The sequence below is a fragment of the Silurus aristotelis genome (assembly GCF_946808225.1).
Source record: "Silurus aristotelis genome assembly, chromosome: 10".
Taxonomy (NCBI): Eukaryota; Metazoa; Chordata; class Actinopteri; order Siluriformes; family Siluridae; genus Silurus; species Silurus aristotelis.
Genome location: NC_139583.1, coordinates 2,363,710 through 2,382,435, shown reverse-complemented (window position 1 = coordinate 2,382,435; position 18,726 = coordinate 2,363,710). Strand labels below are relative to the sequence as shown.

The following is an 18,726-nucleotide window of genomic DNA, read 5'->3' as shown; positions in this document are numbered from 1 at the left end:
AGTGGGAAGATCCGAGACTACAGAACTCCGCCATCACCGGACCAGTGAGTACCCTTCACCTGTCTGTCTGTCTGTCTGTTCATCCATCCACCCATCTGTCTGTCTGTCTGTCTGTCTGTCTGTCTGTCTGTCTGTCTGTCTGTCTGTGCTTCCACTAGCACTATGGTTTATTTAGAGCATTCATGCATGGGCGCAACAAATCGTATTTCCAGTATGGAGTGACACTGCGCTACTCTAGTTTCTATTGTTGTATTGTTGTGTATTTATTTAAGGTTATTACTAATAGAAATGCACTGTGTGTGTGTGTGTGTGTGTGTGTGTGTGTGTGTGTGTGTGTGTGTGTGTGTTTGTTTGTTTCAGGCCGTGCCTTACTCCAGAGACTACAAGCAGAAGTACGAGTATTTCCGCAAAAAACTCAAGAAACCAGTAAGGCATCTTCATTATTCTCTCCCTCTCTCTCTCACTCTCTCTCTCTCTCTTTCTCTCTCCCTCTCTCTCTCCCCCACTCTCTTTCTCCCTCAAGATTCAAAGGTTGCTTTATTGGCATGACAAATATGGGCATTGTATTGCCAAAGCATAGAACATACAGACACATAACAGAAATTACAGTCAGAAATATCAATAAACTATAATAATACTGTATATAATATATAATAATACTGTATATAATATAGTATAGAATATATAATATAATGTAATATAATTATAATAACAATATAAAAAACTATTGTTTTTATTTACAGAATAGTTCAAATAAATAAAATAATCATAATAAAAGAAAAAAGAAAGGAAAAAAAAGGAGATGTATATAACTGTGTGTGTGTGTGTGTGTGTGTGTGTGTGTGTGTGTGTGTGTTGTATACACTAAATGACATGATCACACACTGTCCCTCAGCTCGTGGCAGGTGTGTATGTATTGAGCTGCGAGTGTGCAGGTCTCTGTGCCCCCAGTAGGTGGGGCAGTTTGTCGGGGGCTGAGAGGGAGTTAAAATTGGGGATGATTTGGTTGATTTTGGTGAAGAATTGGGTTTGAATGCGGTTGAATTTGGTGCATTTAGTGAGGAAGTGTAGTTCTCCCCCCCCCCTCCCTCACTCTTTCCCTCTTTCTGTGTCTCTCTTTATCTTCATCTTTTTTCTCTGTTTATCTTTTTTTTTTTTTTTTTTGTCAATAATTCCTCATTTATCTCTTTCTGTCTTTTGTTGTTTATATTTATTCTCTCTCTCTCTCTCGCTCTCTCTGCAGGGAGACATCCCGAACCGTTTTGAGATGTCCGTGAGACGAAACGCTCTCCTGGAGGACTCGTACCGCCGCATCCTGTCCATCAAGCGAGCCGACCTCCTGAAGGCCCGCCTCTGGGTGGAGTTTGCAGGCGAGAGGGGGCTGGACTACGGCGGTGTGGCCCGAGAGTGGTTCTTCCTCATCTCCAAAGAGATGTTTAACCCTTATTATGGGCTGTTTGAGTACTCTGCTCTGTGAGTTTTGAGATTTAAAAGTGGGTGCTGTGAAGACGTGGTTCTGTGGTGTAAGAGGCTAATCACAGTGCGTTGGGTTTTCAGGGACAACTTCACGCTGCAGATCAACCCCAACTCGGGCCTCTGCAACGAGGACCATCTGTCCTACTTCAAGTTCATCGGGCGCGTGGCGGGGATGGCCGTCTACCACGGCAAGCTGCTGGATGGTACGACTGTGTAGCGGCAAGAACCTGGCGATACGATACTTATCACGATACAGGGGTTGCGATACGATACATTGCGATACTGTAAACAGGGCGATATATTGGGATATTTCTTATTTTAGGGATAATCATTTTTAGATTTTAGCATTAACCAGTGTTTTACATCTAAAAACTACTATCGTCGGAAGGCAAGAAAATAAAAAGTATGAAACAATTTCTTCTAGATTCTTCTAGAGACTGCAGTCAGGCAACACAAAACACTTTGAGTGCAGTCAGCTAAGTCAGATAATAATCAGATGAAAATATATATATATATATAAAATGCTTTTTTTGCGAATCGATGCAATATCACTGAACAAAATATCACATGTATAAATATTTTTTTAAACCCCTAGTGTATATGTGATGCAGGTCTACAGGGTGGCCATGTTGACTTTTTTTTTTCTAATAAATATTTAAAACATAATAATTGATGAGTCGTATGTAACTGTTTCTCCACAGCATTTTTCATTCGACCGTTTTATAAGATGATGCTCCAGAAGCCAATCACATTACAGGACATGGAGTCTGTGGTGAGTGCAATAAGATCCATGGATATGAAGGGAATAATGGAATATAATCTTTTTTGTTTTGGAATTCATTTTATTTTATTTTATTTATTATAATTAACACGTGTGTGTTTGCCATTTCAGGACAGCGAATACTTCAACTCGTTGAAATGGATCCTGGAGAACGACCCGACTGACCTTGACCTCCGCTTCACCATCGACGAGGAGCTCTTCGGACAGGTGATCTCATTATAACATTACTACACCAATCATATATACGATTACGATAAATTGGTCGGATCGTACGTGCCGATAACCGACCTTTATTTAAAAAAATAATAATAATCAGTTCTGACTCATAAAAATGTGCTAACTGAAATAAATATGAATATATTCATTATAATGATCAATAATGAGGACGACAAAAGACATGCTTTCAAACTGTAACAAAAAGGAACACTCCAAATAAATAAAAACAGTTACTTTAAAAATGAATAAATGAAGACACTTCAAATAAACAGCACGTAGCGTCAGGACTTCGCCTCTAGTGGCCGCTCTTGTACTGTATAGCGCAACCCGGAAAAACTATCGGTATGGATCAGCAAAACCGATGGATCATTCCACCGCTAGCAAAAATAGCACCAAAAATAAATCTTCCAGGCCTGACAGGCTTTATACAGATAGGCAAGAGACTTTTGGTGAAAGGAATCCTGAACCAACATGGCTCCAATTCCATACATCAACATACACCACACAGTTCCATCTGGACTGAGGCTCATTGGAACCGACTTCACTGTACAAAAAGACGATGAGTCACAGTCGTCTGGAGTGTTAGCTATCATGATACGACCTGCCCAGTCACCACATCTAAATCCTGTTGAACTGCTCTGAAGTAAACAAGAAAGAAATCTCCAACTAGAAGAACATATTTGCGAGTTTTCCAAGAGAAACAGCAAAGTATTTCAGCTGAAAGTTTGGAGAAACAAACTGTCTAGATGCTAAGTGTGTAAAAAGCTGTTGTTCATGCTAAGGCAGAATAGCAACAGATGCACAGCTCCTGGTGTCAGAGGACGATGTCTTTTGGCACACTGTCTTATGAAGGTCGGTGCTTCCTGTGGTTGTGCGTGCAGCCTTGTGCTGCCATCTGTTGGCGTGTTACAAAACTAGTCTGGAAACTGTAAATCTTCATTTAATTTAATCGGAATTAAAGGATATGGGCAAAAGAATGCTGTAACGCACGTAAACACGATGAACACGCGCAGCTCAGGTGTTGTTTCCAGGACACACCAATGTGTTTGTTTTCTTGTTTCTTGTAGACGCACCAGCATGAGTTGAAGCCGGGGGGAGCCGACATCATCGTTACCGACTCCAACAAAAAAGAGTACATCCAGTAAGTCCCAGTCTCACATCCACACTTTTATCTGTGGAAGTCTGAGATATTGTGGCTTCTCTGCAAATCCAGACGTATTTAACTCGCCCTGTTTCGTTCCATAGCCTCGTGATGCAGTGGAGATTTGTGAACCGAGTTCAGAAGCAAATGTCCGCCTTCAAGGAGGTGAGTCCAAACGCTTTCATTTAACCAAAAGATGTTTTCTTTTTATGCAAAATTACATCATCAATTTGTGAGGTAATATCCTGGCATGGATCAGTTACTGTTCCCTTGGTGAACAGTCTTCATATTTGCTTCGAAGCCAAGATGCACATGTAACCATCAGCTGTTGTTGTTGTCATGGCAACATTCTAAGATGTTTATCAGTAATGGCATTTGAGATTGGTCCATCAGAATCAAGTATTCAGTGTGGACATGGTTGTGTTGATAGTTGTGGTCCTGGTGTGGTCATAGATGGTGTGATCATGGTGTAGTGATGGTGTGATCATGGTGTAGTCATGGTGCAGTCATGGTGGTGGTCATGGTGTGATCATGGTTGGGTTGATGGAGTGGTCATGGTGGTAGTCATGGTTGTGTTGATTGAGTGGCCATGGTGTGGTCATGGAGTAGTCATGGTGTAGTAATGGTGTGATGATGGAGTGGTCATGGTGCAGTCATGGTGGTGGTCATGGTGGTAGTCATGGTTGTGTTGATGGAGTGGTGATGGTGGTAGTCATGGTTGTGTTGATAGTTGTGGTCCTGGTGTGGTCATAGATGGTGTGGTCAGGGTGTAGTGATGGTGTGGTCATGGTGTGATGATGGTGCGATCATAGTGGTTGCCATGGTGTAGGCATGGTGTAGTCATGGTGCAGTCATGGTGGTGGTCATGGTGTAGGCATGGTGTAGTCATGGTGCAGTCATGGTGGTGGTCATGGTGTGATCATGGTTTTGTTGATGGAGTGGTCATGGTAGTAGTCATGGTTGTGTTGATGGAGTGGTCATGGTGGTAGTCATGGTTGTGTTGATAAAGTGGTGATGGTGGTAGTCATGGTTGTGTTGATGGAGTGGTCATGGTGGTAGTCATGGTTGTGTTGGTGGAGTGGTCATGGTGGTAGTCATGGTTGTGTTGATGGAGTGGTCAGGGTGGTAGTCATGGTTGTGTTGGTGGAGTGGTCATGGTGGTAGTCATGGTTGTGTTGGTGGAGTGGTCATAGTGGTAGTCATGGTTGTGTTAATGGAGTGGTCATGGTGGTAGTCATGGTTGTGTTGGTGGAGTGGTCATGGTGTAGTCATGGTGGTAGTCATGGTTGTGTTGGTGGAGTGGTCATGGTGGTAGTCATGGTTGTGTTGATGGAATGGTCAGGGTGGTAGTCATGGTTGTGGTGGTGGAGTGGTCATGGTGGTAGTCATGGTGTCATCTTTTTTACATAACCGAATTGTTGGGTTCTGGGTTTTGATCATTCAGAAGGTGTTTATACATTTGTTGATGTGGAAGATCTCCTTCTTTAGAGCTCTGACCTCAGCCCTGGGATGTTCTTGTAGATACCTGATCTTACGGTCAGGTGTCCGCAAACTTTTGCCCATAAAATGTCTGATGTATTCATTATTTATTTGATTACATTCAAGAACTTTACATTCATTGAGTCATTTCCTCACAGGGCTTCTACGAGCTCATCCCTCAGGACCTGATTAAGATCTTCGACGAGAACGAACTGGAGGTGAGTTTTCTTCACGTTCAAACATAAATCCTTACGATTCTGTGTGTCATTTTTTGACGGATTTTGCTCTCAGTTACTGATGTGTGGTCTGGGTGACGTGGATGTTAACGACTGGAGAGAAAACACCAAGTATAAGAACGGATACGGGCCAAACCAACCCGTCATCCAGTGGTTCTGGAAGGTGAGTGTCGAGTGTTTACACTCTTTAAGCACATATTAAATATCTAATGAAGTTCAAATGTCTCAGTATCAGACTGATCTTATAACGCTATAGTGGGCGTGGCCTAATGTTCTAATGAGCACAGTAGATTGACAGTTGAATACAGTAGAACTAAACTCTCTCTCTTTCTCTCTCTCTCTCTGTCTCTCTCTCTCTCTCTCTCTCTCTCTCTCTCTCAGGTTGTGCTGCTGATGGATGCTGAGAAGCGAATCAGATTGCTGCAGTTTGTGACGGGAACGTCTCGCGTACCAATGAACGGTTTCGCTGAGCTCTACGGTCAGCCCCGCCCCTTCATTAAAAAAAACAAAAAAAAAGGAGTGAGAAATGAGGAGTAATAGAAGAGATGAGGACGATAGAAGTGAACAAGAAGCGATAGAACAGATGAGGATAAAAGAGAGATGAGAATGCTAGAAGAGAGATGAAGAGAGATAAAGAGCAATAGAGGAAAATGAGGATGTGAGAAGAGAGATAAAGAGCGATAGAAGTGAGATGAGGATGAGAGATGAGGATGAGAGAAGAGAGATAAAGAGCGATAGAAGTGAGATGAGGATGAGAGAAGAGAGATAAAGAACGATAGAAGAGAGATGAGAATGAGAAGAGAGATAAAGAGCGATAGAAGAGAGATGAGGATGAGAGAAGAGAGATAAAGAGCGATAGAAGTGAGATGAGGATGAGAGAAGAGAGATAAAGAATGATAGAAGAGAGATGAGGATGAGAGATGAGGATGAGAGAAGAGAGATAAAGAATGATAGAAGTGAGATGAGGATGAGAGATGAGGATGAGAGAAGAGAGATAAAGAACGATAGAAGAGAGATGAGGATGATAGAAGAAAGATGAAGAGAGATGAGGATGAGAGAAGAGAGATAAAGAGCGATAGAAGTGAGATGAGGATGAGAGAAGAGAGATAAAGAATGAGAGATGAGGATGAGAGATGAGGATGAGAGAAGAGAGATAAAGAACGATAGAAGAGAGATGAGGATGATAGAAGAGAGATGAAGAGAGATGAGGATGAGAGAAGAGAGATAAAGAGCGATAGAAGTGAGATGAGCATGAGAGAAGAGAGATAAAGAATGATAGATGAGAGATGAGGATGAGAGAAGAGAGATAAAGAACGATAGAAGAGAGATGAGGATGAGGGAAGTGAGATGAGGATGAGAGATGAGGATGAGAGAAGAGAGATAAAGAACGATAGAAGAGAGATGAGGATGAGGGAAGTGAGATGAGGATGAGAGATGAGGATGAGAGAAGAGAGATAAAGAACGATAGAAGAGAGATGAGGATGATAGAAGAGAGATGAGGATGAGAGATAAAGAGCGATAGAAGTGAGATGAGAGATGAGGATTAGAGGAGAGAGATAAAGAACGATAGAAGAGAGATGAGGATGATAGAAGAGAGATGAGGATGAGAGATAAAGAGCGATAGAAGTGAGATGAGGATGAGAGATGAGGATTAGAGAAGAGAGATGAGGATTAGAGAAGAGAGATGAGGATGATAGAAGAGAGATGAGGATGAGAGATAAAGAGCGATAGAAGTGAGATGAGGATGAGAGATGAGGATTAGAGAAGAGAGATAAAGAACGATAGAAGACAGATGAGGATAATAGAAGACAGATGAGGATAATAGAAGAGAGATGAGGATGAGAGAAGAGAGATGAGGATGAGAGAAGAGAGATGAGGATAATAGAAGAGAGATGAGGATAATAGAAGAGAGATGAGGATAATAGAAGAGAGATGAGGATGAGAGAAGAGAGATGAGGATGAGAGAAGAGAGATGAGGATAATAGAAGAGAGATGAGGATAATAGAAGAGAGATGAGGATAATAGAAGAGAGATGAGGATGAGAGAAGAGAGATGAGGATGATAGAAGACAGATGAGGATAATAGAAGAGAGATGAGGATGAGAGAAGAGAGATGAGGATAATAGAAGAGAGATGAGGATAATAGAAGAGAGATGAGGATAATAGAAGAGAGATGAGGATGAGAGAAGAGAGATGAGGATAATAGAAGAGAGATGAGGATAATAGAAGAGAGATGAGGATGAGAGAAGAGAGATGAGGATAATAGAAGAGAGATGAGGATAATAGAAGAGAGATGAGGATGAGAGAAGAGAGATGAGGATGATAGAAGACAGATGAGGATAATAGAAGACAGATGAGGATAATAGAAGAGAGATGAGGATAATAGAAGAGAGATGAGGATGAGAGAAGAGAGATGAGGATAATAGAAGAGAGATGAGGATAATAGAAGAGAGATGAGGATAATAGAAGAGAGATGAGGATGAGAGAAGAGAGATGAGGATGAGAGAAGAGAGATGAGGATAATAGAAGAGAGATGAGGATAATAGAAGAGAGATGAGGATAATAGAAGAGAGATGAGGATAATAGAAGAGAGATGAGGATGATAGAAGAGAGATGAGGATGATAGAAGAGATATAAAGATAAATAGTGAAGTGTTTGATGCTGAATGTTGGTGTTTGTTGTGGATGTTTAGGGTCGAATGGGCCGCAGTTGTTCACCATCGAGCAGTGGGGAACCCGAGAGAAACTGCCCCGGGCTCACACATGGTGAGTGACACAGACAAAAAGCCTAAATTGTGAAAAAAGAAAAGTCGGAATCATGAAGAATGAAGTCGGAATTGCGCTAAAAAAAATTTGAATTGCGAGAAATAAAATTGGAATTGCGAGGCGAAAAGTGGGAACTGCAAAAAATATAATCGGAATCACAAGAAAATAAATCGGAATTGCGAGACAAAAATTGCAGGACTAAAGTCGGAACTGCAGGGCAAAAAGTTGGAATTGCAATAAATAAATCGGAATTGCGAGGAAAAAACTTGGAATTGCAAAGCAGAAAGCCGGACCTGCGAGAAATACAATCGGAATTACAAGAAATGAAATCGGAATTGCGAAAAATGAAGTCAGAATCGGAAAAAAAAAAAATACAGTCTGCAAATGTTTTTTCTGTAGTGGAAATGGGTTTCTATACGACCCAAATGCTGCTTGATACATTTGAGCCCCTCAGTCTTCAGGAACGCTGTTTATTTAGGAGCATTCACACGGTAGGTTCCTCCAGGAACATCTAGATGATGTGGTCCTTCACACACAACTGTTAGACCCAATTTAACTAATTTATGTGGAAGGGAAATGATGATTCATCATGACTTACACAGATCTAATGTAGGGGATTTAACCTTAAAGGGGGCAAATACTTACGCAACCACCATGTGTGTGTGTGTGTGTGTGTGTTTGTGTTTGTGTGTATCAGCTTCAACCGTCTGGATCTGCCGCCGTACGAGTCGTTCGAGGAGCTCCGCGAGAAGCTGAACATCGCCATCGAGAACACTCAGGGCTTCGACGGAGTCGACTAGACGGCCCACGCCGGCGATGTTACCATGGAGATATGAGACGCCGAGGGCGTAGCGGGCGTCCGAGGCACGTCTGGTGCTCGCGTCTCAGCGGCCATGACACGTCTCCGATCGGGTCACCGAGGAGGCCAGATCTACAGAAAACCCTCACTATTATTATCATTATTATTATTATTATTCATCACTATCACTGCTGTGCGTCACGTGCTCACGGCTTCACACCACGTTTACACACGTAAACGGCGTATATACCCGCGCAGACTCCGCAAACACACGTGAAACAGGTTTATATCCCACAATCGCGTACGCTTCGTTTTCACCACGTGTTCACCGTTTTGTTGTTTTTATAAGCAGCCTGTAGAACGCAGCGTATCTTCAGCTGTGGTTTTCAACACGTGAGTTCGCAGTGATGCTCTTCAGCAGTGTTCTTGGATGAAGTGTTCGCACGCAGGTCTCCGTCTCAGGGGTTTTGGTGGCAGTATTCGCTCTCGGCGTTCGGCTCTTCGTCTTATCTCTTCTGTTTGTTTTTATTTTTTTATTAAGTTTTCCGCCGACTCGCTTCAGGGAACGTGAAGGTCTCGAATCTTTTCTCTGCATATCGGATTTTCTACTTTGAACACCCTCAGGGGGTCTTTTTTCTAACAGCTGGTTTAGTCTTAATCCGCACCGGGTCTCGGCTTCTCACATACACCATATGGGCAAAGGTTTGTGGACACCTGACGATAAGATTGGTATGTTTTGAACTTCCCGTTCCTGTTCTCGTTTCCTGTTATAGTACCTGTCACTGTTCTGGGAAGATGTTCCACTAGATTTTGTGGAGATTTGTGAGTTGAGCGCCCTCTACAGGGGTTAGAACTCTATGGCAAAACATCTTCTACATCTTCCAAACTCGTATAAAGGAGACTCAAGCACAGGAAGGGGAAATATTTCACGCAGACGTCTGATACGATCGTGTCTGGTGAGAGTTTAAACCACTAACACATTTGGCTGGAAGAGTCGGGTGTCCCAATACTTTTGGCCATTGCGTGTACACGTTTACATGCCGAGCGTAAGCACTTTCTCTTTCTCAGTACAGAGTTTAGATCAGACTGTTAAACTTCGGTGCCCTCGTCAGCTGTTTCCTCGTCGATTCCGTCTTGAAACGAATTTGTTTCTTGTTCTCCTTTTTTTTCCTGACCCTCGTTTTGGGAATTTTCGCCCCCCTTTATTCGGAGAAGCAAAAATGTTTCTAGCACTAGTACAAAGTTACTAAAGGACCAGGAAGTAAAACAAATAAAATGATCAATAAATATTTTAATTCTCTCTAAATAATCAATCCAAACTATTTATATATATATACACAAATAAATATGAATTTCCCAATAGTATTTTTTTCGATTTTAATAAATAAACAGATATATTTTAAAGAAATTAGTAATTGAGTAATTAATAAATTCAGTGATACGTACACATTTTCCCTCTTTAATATATGGATAGTTCATTTATTTGTTGTTTTTTTTTTCCCTGTTCCATTGATCCACAATTTTCAATATAGGGAGATTGAAATGTGTATTATTAAATGAAAACCTGCCTTTTAATCTGGAATATGAATCATAATGGTTTAATCTGGTTATGTGCCAGTGTTCTTGGCAACATATTGTTTATTTGGGGGGGAAACAAATAAAGAGAAATGGAAATATCTTGTGTTTTACTCTGAGTCGGTCATTACGGTATTTCACCACGCGAGGGCGCTTTAGTGCACAAACATTATATATTATTAATAATTATTATTATTGACATTTTTTTATTATTGAATTTAAATTTTAAGGTCTCAAAGTAGCTTCACAGAGATAAGGAGGTTATAATGTTGTATAAAAGAATTGTGTAACTTTGTGCCTTATAATTGAAACCTTGAGAGGAACCAGACTCAAAATCCTCATCCTCAACGCTGAATGTTTATTAATTACAGTTCCTTCATTGTAAAGGTGGACTGTTTAGTGATGGAAGCTTCAATGCAGAACTGTTCATCTAAACTGATCCTGAACCATTGTGGCAGAATGTTGATATAATTATATTCCAAATCCAGTCTCAAAGTTCTTGAGACGTAGGTCTTGTTTACTCTCCTCCCCCTTCCCCCTTTTCTCTCGTTTCTTTTTTTCCCTCCATTCCAACCCAGAGGTCAGGTGACAGGACACACACACACACACACACACACACACACACACACACACACACACACACACACACACACACACACACACACACTCCACCATCCTATTCGGCCTTTAGGACCCTAAAAGTGGGGGGAGGTTTGAGGATCCAGGTTCCAGGGCAACGTTCTGCACTGATTGATCTCGTCGCTGTCCGGTGCCGGATCTACTTTCCTTTTGTTCCGTGATCACGGTTTTTTCTTGTATTGATCTTGTATTGACCTCTGACCCTGACTCTATTTGCATATTGGCAGTTTGAGGGGCCAAAGTGGAGAACACACACACACACAGACACAGACACACACACAGACAGACAGACAGACAGACAGACAGACAGAGGGGAAACAGTGGTTAGTTCTGTTGTCTTATTTAATTATTTTCGTAGCTACAAAGTGGGAAAAAAAAGTGGATTTCTCCAAGAAGTTTTTTTTTTTTCTGAAGCACAAACTGATCCAGCTGATATTAATAATCACACGTTTATAACGTCTTTATTTATTTCACTCAACACTGTACCGCTGAGATCCTGAGACCCTGACAGACAGACAGACAGACAGACAGACAGACAGACAGACAGACAGACAGACAGACAGACAGACAGACAGATAGATAGATAGATAGATAGATAGATAGATAGATAGATAGATAGATAGATAGATAGATAGATAGATAGATAGATAGATAGAGCGGAGACGGATGGATGGATGGATAGATAGACAGAACGTGGTGAAAGGAGGTGACTGGGATGTGAGGAACCCCCTGATGATGCTGTGTGCTCTGCACAAACATCTACTGTGGTGAAGCTGAAGGTGTTTGACAGCAGGATGCCAGTGATTATGTTACGCTTTAGTAATATTTAAAAAATAATTTAATAAATAGGTTTTGGGTTCATCTGATGAACTGATGCAGCTTTATTTTATTCTTTAATCTGTTTAGAGAAACTTTTTGTACAATGAGAAACAAATTATTAATTTATTGTACAATAAAGTTTAATGTCTGAAACAGTTATTCAGTGAACGCTAATGAGAGACGGATCTTCTTTTCCTGATTACATTTCCCCCCCTTTTTTTCCTCTTTTTATATACATCATCTCACTCCAAATCAACAGTCTCGTTTACGTTATAGCAGCTATAAACAGCCTGTCGTGTCCCAGTACTATAACATTTCATATAAACCCCAAATTCAGCCTTTTATTCACAATGAATCCAGTACATAAGTCCAGCTAGTGTGTGTGTGTGTGTGTGTGTGTGTGTGTGTGTGTGTGTGTGTGTGTGTGTGTGTTTATATCAGTAAGTAAACCAGCATTGATAAGGCAGAGCTGGACAGCTGGACAGTACACAAAATTATTGATCTTCCTCTTTTTCTCTGTGTGGAGGAGGAGAGAAACCTGACCTCCCTTTAGACCTCCAGACCCTCGGACCCTCAACACAAAAGAGCAGCTGTGGGGAGGAACGGGAGGAAAACATCTTTTTCCCACACTCATGGATGCACGATCATGTCATATCTGTAGTGCGCGATCGAGTCAGTAATGCTGATCATCTGCAGAACGTTTCATCTCCGAGATCTTCATGATTATAAAACAGGTTCAGGGTTTGTTGTTTTTTTTTTTTTCCTCCAGGCTGTACTGATTTGATCGATGAACAATTCTGATTAGATAGATAGATAGATAGATAGATAGATAGATAGATAGATAGATAGATAGATAGATAGATAGATAGATAGATAGATAGATAGATAGATCAGAGACAGACAGACAGACAGACAGACAGACAGACAGACAGACAGACAGACAGACAGACAGACAGATAGATAGATAGATAGATAGATAGATAGATAGATAGATAGATAGATAGATAGATCAGAGACAGACAGACAGACAGACAGATAGATAGATAGATAGATAGATAGATAGATAGATAGATAGATAGATAGATAGATAGATAGATAGATAGATAGATAGATAGATAGATAGATAGATCAGAGACAGACAGATAGATAGATAGATAGATAGATAGATAGATAGATAGATAGATAGATAGATAGATAGATAGATAGATAGATAGATAGATCGATCGATCGATCAGAGACAGACAGACAGATAGATAGATAGATAGATAGATAGATAGATAGATAGATAGATAGATAGATAGATAGATAGATAGATCGATCGATCAGAGACAGACAGATAGATAGATAGATAGATAGATAGATAGATAGATAGATAGATAGATAGATAGATAGATAGATAGATAGATAGATAGATAGATAGATCAGAGACAGATAGATAGATAGATAGATAGATAGATAGATAGATAGATAGATAGATAGATAGATAGATAGATAGATAGATAGATAGATAGATCAGAGACAGACAGACAGACAGACAGACAGACAGACAGACAGACAGACAGACAGATAGATAGATAGATAGATAGATAGATAGATAGATAGATAGATAGATAGATAGATCAGAGACAGACAGACAGACAGACAGACAGACAGACAGACAGATAGATAGATAGATAGATAGATAGATAGATAGATAGATAGATAGATAGATAGATAGATAGATAGATAGATAGATAGATAGATAGAACGGATTGTATATTTTGGATGCATCAGCATTACATTTTCCAATTTACATAAAACATCGACTCTGATAATTCAGTATAGTAACAAATATTCACATTTCTGCACACTGGCATATACACTGTATAAACATTTCCACATTTCTGCTCGTATAATAACCTCCACTGTTCTGCAAAGACGTTCCACTAGGTTTTGCAGATAATCACAAGATTTCATTCTACCACAAGGGTGTTGGTAAAGTCAGGGACTGATATTTACGATCACATTCATTCAGCTCAATAGGGTTGATGGTCAGAGCTCTAGAACAGGAAGATCTTCCATATCTACGAACCCATGTAAAGCAGATCTTCATGGATCTGGCTTTAGTGCACTTTGACTCAACAGGTTTTGGGTCTCGTAGTTCAAGTGAAGGGGATGATTTCATGCTTTGGCATCTGAAGACATGACGTACAATTGTGTGCTTCCAAGTTTGTTGTGACAGATTGGGAAAAGCGTCCCAATACTTCAATATAGTTAATATAGTGTGTATAACTTTTATTTTTGATCATGTATTTATATGTGTTTTAATGCAACAGTATCAATTGTTCTCTGAACTAATAATGACTAGTGAGGAGAGTGTGTTGAGAAGATGGAGGGAGTATATTGAGCAGCTGATGAATGAGGACAATGAGAGAGAGCGAGAGAGAGAGAGAAGGTTGGATGATGTGGAGTTGGTGAAGCAGGAAGTGGATAGGATTAGTAAGGAGGAAGTGAGAGCAGCGATTAAGAGGATGAAGAGTGGAAAGTCGGTTGGACCAGATGACATACCAGTAGAAGCGTGGAGATGTTTAGGAGAGATGCAGTGGAGTTTTTACCCTGATTGTTTATCAAGATTCTGAAAGGTGAGAAGAAGCCTGAGAAATGGAGAAAGAATGTGCTGGTACTGATCTTTAAGCATAAAGGAGATGTGCAGACCTGCAGTAACTACAGGGGAATTAAGTTAATCAGTCACACCATGAAGTTATAGGAAAGAGTAGTGGAAGCCAGGCTGAGAGAAGAGGTGACCATCTGTGAGCAACAGTATGGTTTCATGCCGAGGAAGAGCACCACAGATGCCTTATTTGCTTTGAGAATGTTGATGGAGAAGTATAGAGAAGGTCAGAAGGAGTTGCATTGTGTGTTTGTGGATTTAGAGAAAGCGTACGACAGGGTGGAGAGAGGAGTTGTGGTATTGTATGAGGAAGTCAGGTGTAGCAGAGAAGTATGTGAGGGTGGTGCAGGACATGTATGAGGACAGTGTGACAGCAGTGAAGTGTGCAGTAGGAACGACAGACTGGTTCAAGGTGGAGGTTGGACTGCATCAAGGATCGGCTCTAAGCCCTTTCCTGATTGCAGTGGTGATGGACAGGTGGAAGGATGAGGTCAGACAGGAGTCTTTGTGGACTATGATGTTTGTGGATGATATTGTGATTTGTGGTGAAAGTAGTGTGCAGGTTGAGAAGAGCCTGGAAAGGTGGAGATACACGCTGGAGAGAAGGGGAATAAAAGTCAGTAGGAGTAAGACAGAGTACATGTGTGTGAATGAGAGGGAGGGCAGTGGAGTGGTGCGGTTGCAGGGAGAAGAGGTGGAGAAGGTGGAGGAGTTCAGGTACCTGGGGTCAACAGTGCAAAGTAATGGAGAGTGTGTTAGAGAAGTGAAGAAAAGAGTGCAGGCAGGGTGGAGTGGGTGGAGAAGAGTGATAGCAGGAGTGATTTGTGATAGAAGAGTATCTGTGAGAGTGAAAGGGAAAGTTTATAGGACTGTGGTGAGACCTGAGATGTTGTATGGATTAAAGACAGTGGCACTGAGTAAAAGACAGGAGGTGGAGCTGGAGGTAGCAGAGCTGAAGATATTGAGATGTTCGTTGGGAGTGATGACGATGGACAGGATTAGAAATTAGTTTATTAGAGGGACAGCGCATGTAGGACGTTTTGGAGACAAGGTGAGGGAGGTGAGATTGAGATGGTTTGGAAATGTGCAGAGGAGGGACATGGGGTATATCAGTAGGAGACTGCTGAGGATGGAGACACCAGGAAGGAGGAAAAGATGAAGACCAAGGAGGAGGTTATGGATGTGGTGAGGGAAGACATGCAGGTAGTTGGTCTGAAAGAGGCAGATGTAGAGGACAGGGGGATATGAAAACGGATGATCCGCTGTGGCGCCCCCTGATAAGAGCAGATGAAAGAAGAAGAAGAAGAAGAAGAAGAAGAAGAAGAGGAGAAGTCTCTAAACTAATAAATAGACTGACTAATAAATACTTAATAATTCGATGAATAATTTTGTGTTTTAACATTATTTTTTTTGGAAAAACAATACATTGGTTTAAGATACAAATAAAAAATTCATGCCATTATTGCTGTCATTTAATCTTTGATTTTCTTCGTCCTAAATAATGTTTTTAAAATGTATAATTGCTTTATAATGTATATTGTTGTATAAACTGAAATGATTTATAGATCAATATTTAGGGTTTTTAATAACATATTCAGGATCTAAAATATGCACAAACACTCGGTTATGAAGATTACATAACATCATTTTAATATGTTTATTCGAGGGGGAGGGGCTTAAATGCTTAAATATGAATGGACGGCTATTAATTAATTACATTCCTGGTTAATTCCTGGGTAGGAGAAGAGGGTAGGAAGGGAGGGAAGAAGAAAAAGAGGAGAGTTGGGTGGGTATCACGCCCTGAAATGGGGGATGTGTCCATCCGCCGGAGGAACTAGTCCCCGTGTTGGATGGTCAGCAACTTACACAGAAGGTCAGAGTATCTGAGAGAGGAGAAGAGAGGAGGTGATGTTCTCAGCCCGTGTGGACAAGGAGATAAAAGCATGCACGGATAAGCAGCTCCAGTAAATGGCTCGTTTCCAGAGGATTTTATTTCTGCCCCTGCTGTTGTTTGCAGGATTTTTGCCAGGTAAGAGTGAGCTGGGGGTCTCTATCACATCCCATCACTGAAACTTTAACTTTATAAGCGTTATTTATATACTTTATACATATATATGAAGAAAAACATTGCGCGCGCGTGTGTGTGTGTGTGTGTGTGTGTGTGTGTGTGAATATATAGGTGTTTATGAACACATTGTGTTAATATTTATAACATATATACATTGTGTTGTGTATGTTTGTATATTGTGTATATACATTGTGTCATTATTTAGTATATAACGCCATTTTTTCTTTATATATTTATAAAGTATTAATTAAAAGTATACATTAAACGTTTACTTTCTATATAATAATAATAATAATAATAATAATAATAATAATAATAATAATAATAAATATTACACGTGTATTATATATATATATATTTATTTTATTTTATTTTATTTTTTACATAAAACAGCAGAAAATGTTTTAATGCAATTGACTAAAAATAATATTTTCACTTCTCATATACATGCCCATAATAATTTAACCACCAAAAATGGATTAGTTTCAGGTGTGAACACTAAATCTGAATCATATTTCCGTATCAGTTCAGTAGTTTAAAACCTGGTAAACTCTGGTTAATGTTGTAGTTTCAGTGACCAACAATATATCCAGAAAATGTGATACAAGAATTGCAGTATTACTTATACTACGAAATTTAGACTAAAAATTCAATAACTTTTTAATAAAAATATTAAGAAAATTAAGCGATATTGTTCGGAAGTTGTTTGGAAGCCCCTAATGTACTTATATACCTGTACAGTCACTGTCTTTATCTTTCTCTTCAATTTTTACTTAATTTTTTTACTTTATTTCCATAATTTCTTTATAGTTTTTAACTTTTCATAGCACCAGCACACCATGACACATCTCTTGTACTTGTAACTCATGATACTTTGGAACAAAAGGTGATTTTGAGACAAATATTCTGTATGTTCCTTTTTTTTTTTCTTCTATGAAACAAACTCAGTAAAAAAAAACAAAAAAACAAGAACGAGTGGAAGAATGTTCAGTTAAGTCCAAATTGACCCAGAACAGGAAAGAAGTATAAGAAGTAGTATTGCAATTCTTGTATTTATGTTTAGATTGTTGGTCAGGAGGTTCAGGAGGAACGTTGTTTCATTTCACTGTGTACTGCATCAGCTATATATGGTTGAAATGACAATAAAAGCTTCTTGACTTGACTTGACTTGACTTGTCACTGAAGCTTCTACATCATGATCCAGACTTGACCAGGTCTTAATCTACTGAACAGACGGAAATATCCAGTTTCAGTGTTCACTCCTGAAACAAACTCCCTTTTGGTGTTTTAATTAGCATTGGCATGTATATGATATGCATCAGTATTGTATTTGCTCACCTGAATTTAAATAATGTTACCTCTGTAAAATGTCTTTAAAATAAACAAAACGATTTGTATATAATATCTGGATAGTTTTCTATACGACAGAAAAGCATGTGTACTTCATACAGTAGTTAAACAATCCACTTTCCTTTTTTTGTCTTAACACATTTCTTGTTGAAATTCGTTGGGAAACTTTTGGACAGTTTGCACACACCAGCTTTAAACTAGACTTCCTTTTCCAACCGCAGTCCTGTTCCGAAATGACATATACCTTTATAGCATTTGGCAGACACCCTTACCTTTTCTATACAACTCATCTTAAGGGGGTTAAGGGCCTCGCTTAAGGGCCCAACATTGGCAGCTTGGTGGTGCTGGGATTTCAACTCACAACCTTCCAATCAAATGTCTCAACCAATGAGCTGCCACATTCCAAATGACCTCGCAATGAACTCGAAGGTGAGGCAGATGCTGAGTTTGAACGTAGGGGTCCCATTTACGAAATAATCAATTTATACAATGAGCTGCATAATTAGATGCAACAAAAGTATCGGAGACTTTACCAAATACGCAACATATATGTATATGAGTATGGGTTTGCTCCTAAACCGATAACAAAACAGTACAGAAGTATAAAGAAATGTATATTTATCAATAAACATGTGTAAATGATGTGATAAAGTTTGAATAGGCAATTTGTTTATTTTCAAATCAACACCTTCCACTGAAAGTTAAATCTCAGAATAGGCATAAAAACACGTGA

The 18,726-nt window shown here is 39.9% G+C and overlaps 2 protein-coding genes across 4 annotated transcripts in view; both read left to right on the top strand.

Moving 5' to 3' along the window:
- Nucleotides 1-10,568, top strand: part of nedd4a (NEDD4 E3 ubiquitin protein ligase a) — a 48,600-nt gene extending 38,032 nt beyond the window's left edge. For both annotated transcript variants that reach the window (XM_083552211.1, XM_083552210.1), the window contains 13 exons: nucleotides 1-44; nucleotides 361-426; nucleotides 1,244-1,473; nucleotides 1,558-1,679; nucleotides 2,178-2,248; nucleotides 2,369-2,464; nucleotides 3,541-3,614; nucleotides 3,719-3,779; nucleotides 5,252-5,311; nucleotides 5,385-5,492; nucleotides 5,711-5,807; nucleotides 8,021-8,093; nucleotides 8,791-10,568. The exon at nucleotides 1-44 is cut by the window's left edge and continues 15 nt beyond it. In XM_083552211.1, coding sequence (XP_083408337.1) covers nucleotides 1-44; nucleotides 361-426; nucleotides 1,244-1,473; nucleotides 1,558-1,679; nucleotides 2,178-2,248; nucleotides 2,369-2,464; nucleotides 3,541-3,614; nucleotides 3,719-3,779; nucleotides 5,252-5,311; nucleotides 5,385-5,492; nucleotides 5,711-5,807; nucleotides 8,021-8,093; nucleotides 8,791-8,893 — 1,205 coding nt within the window. In that variant the 3' untranslated portion in view covers nucleotides 8,894-10,568. The remainder of the gene's footprint in view (nucleotides 45-360; nucleotides 427-1,243; nucleotides 1,474-1,557; nucleotides 1,680-2,177; nucleotides 2,249-2,368; nucleotides 2,465-3,540; nucleotides 3,615-3,718; nucleotides 3,780-5,251; nucleotides 5,312-5,384; nucleotides 5,493-5,710; nucleotides 5,808-8,020; nucleotides 8,094-8,790) is intronic.
- Nucleotides 10,569-16,366: 5,798 nt separating this feature from the next.
- The window catches only part of prtga (protogenin homolog a (Gallus gallus)), a 32,060-nt gene continuing 29,700 nt past the window's right edge, over nucleotides 16,367-18,726 (top strand). For both annotated transcript variants that reach the window (XM_083552213.1, XM_083552212.1), the window contains exon 1: nucleotides 16,367-16,604. In XM_083552213.1, coding sequence (XP_083408339.1) covers nucleotides 16,544-16,604 — 61 coding nt within the window. In that variant the 5' untranslated portion in view covers nucleotides 16,367-16,543. The remainder of the gene's footprint in view (nucleotides 16,605-18,726) is intronic.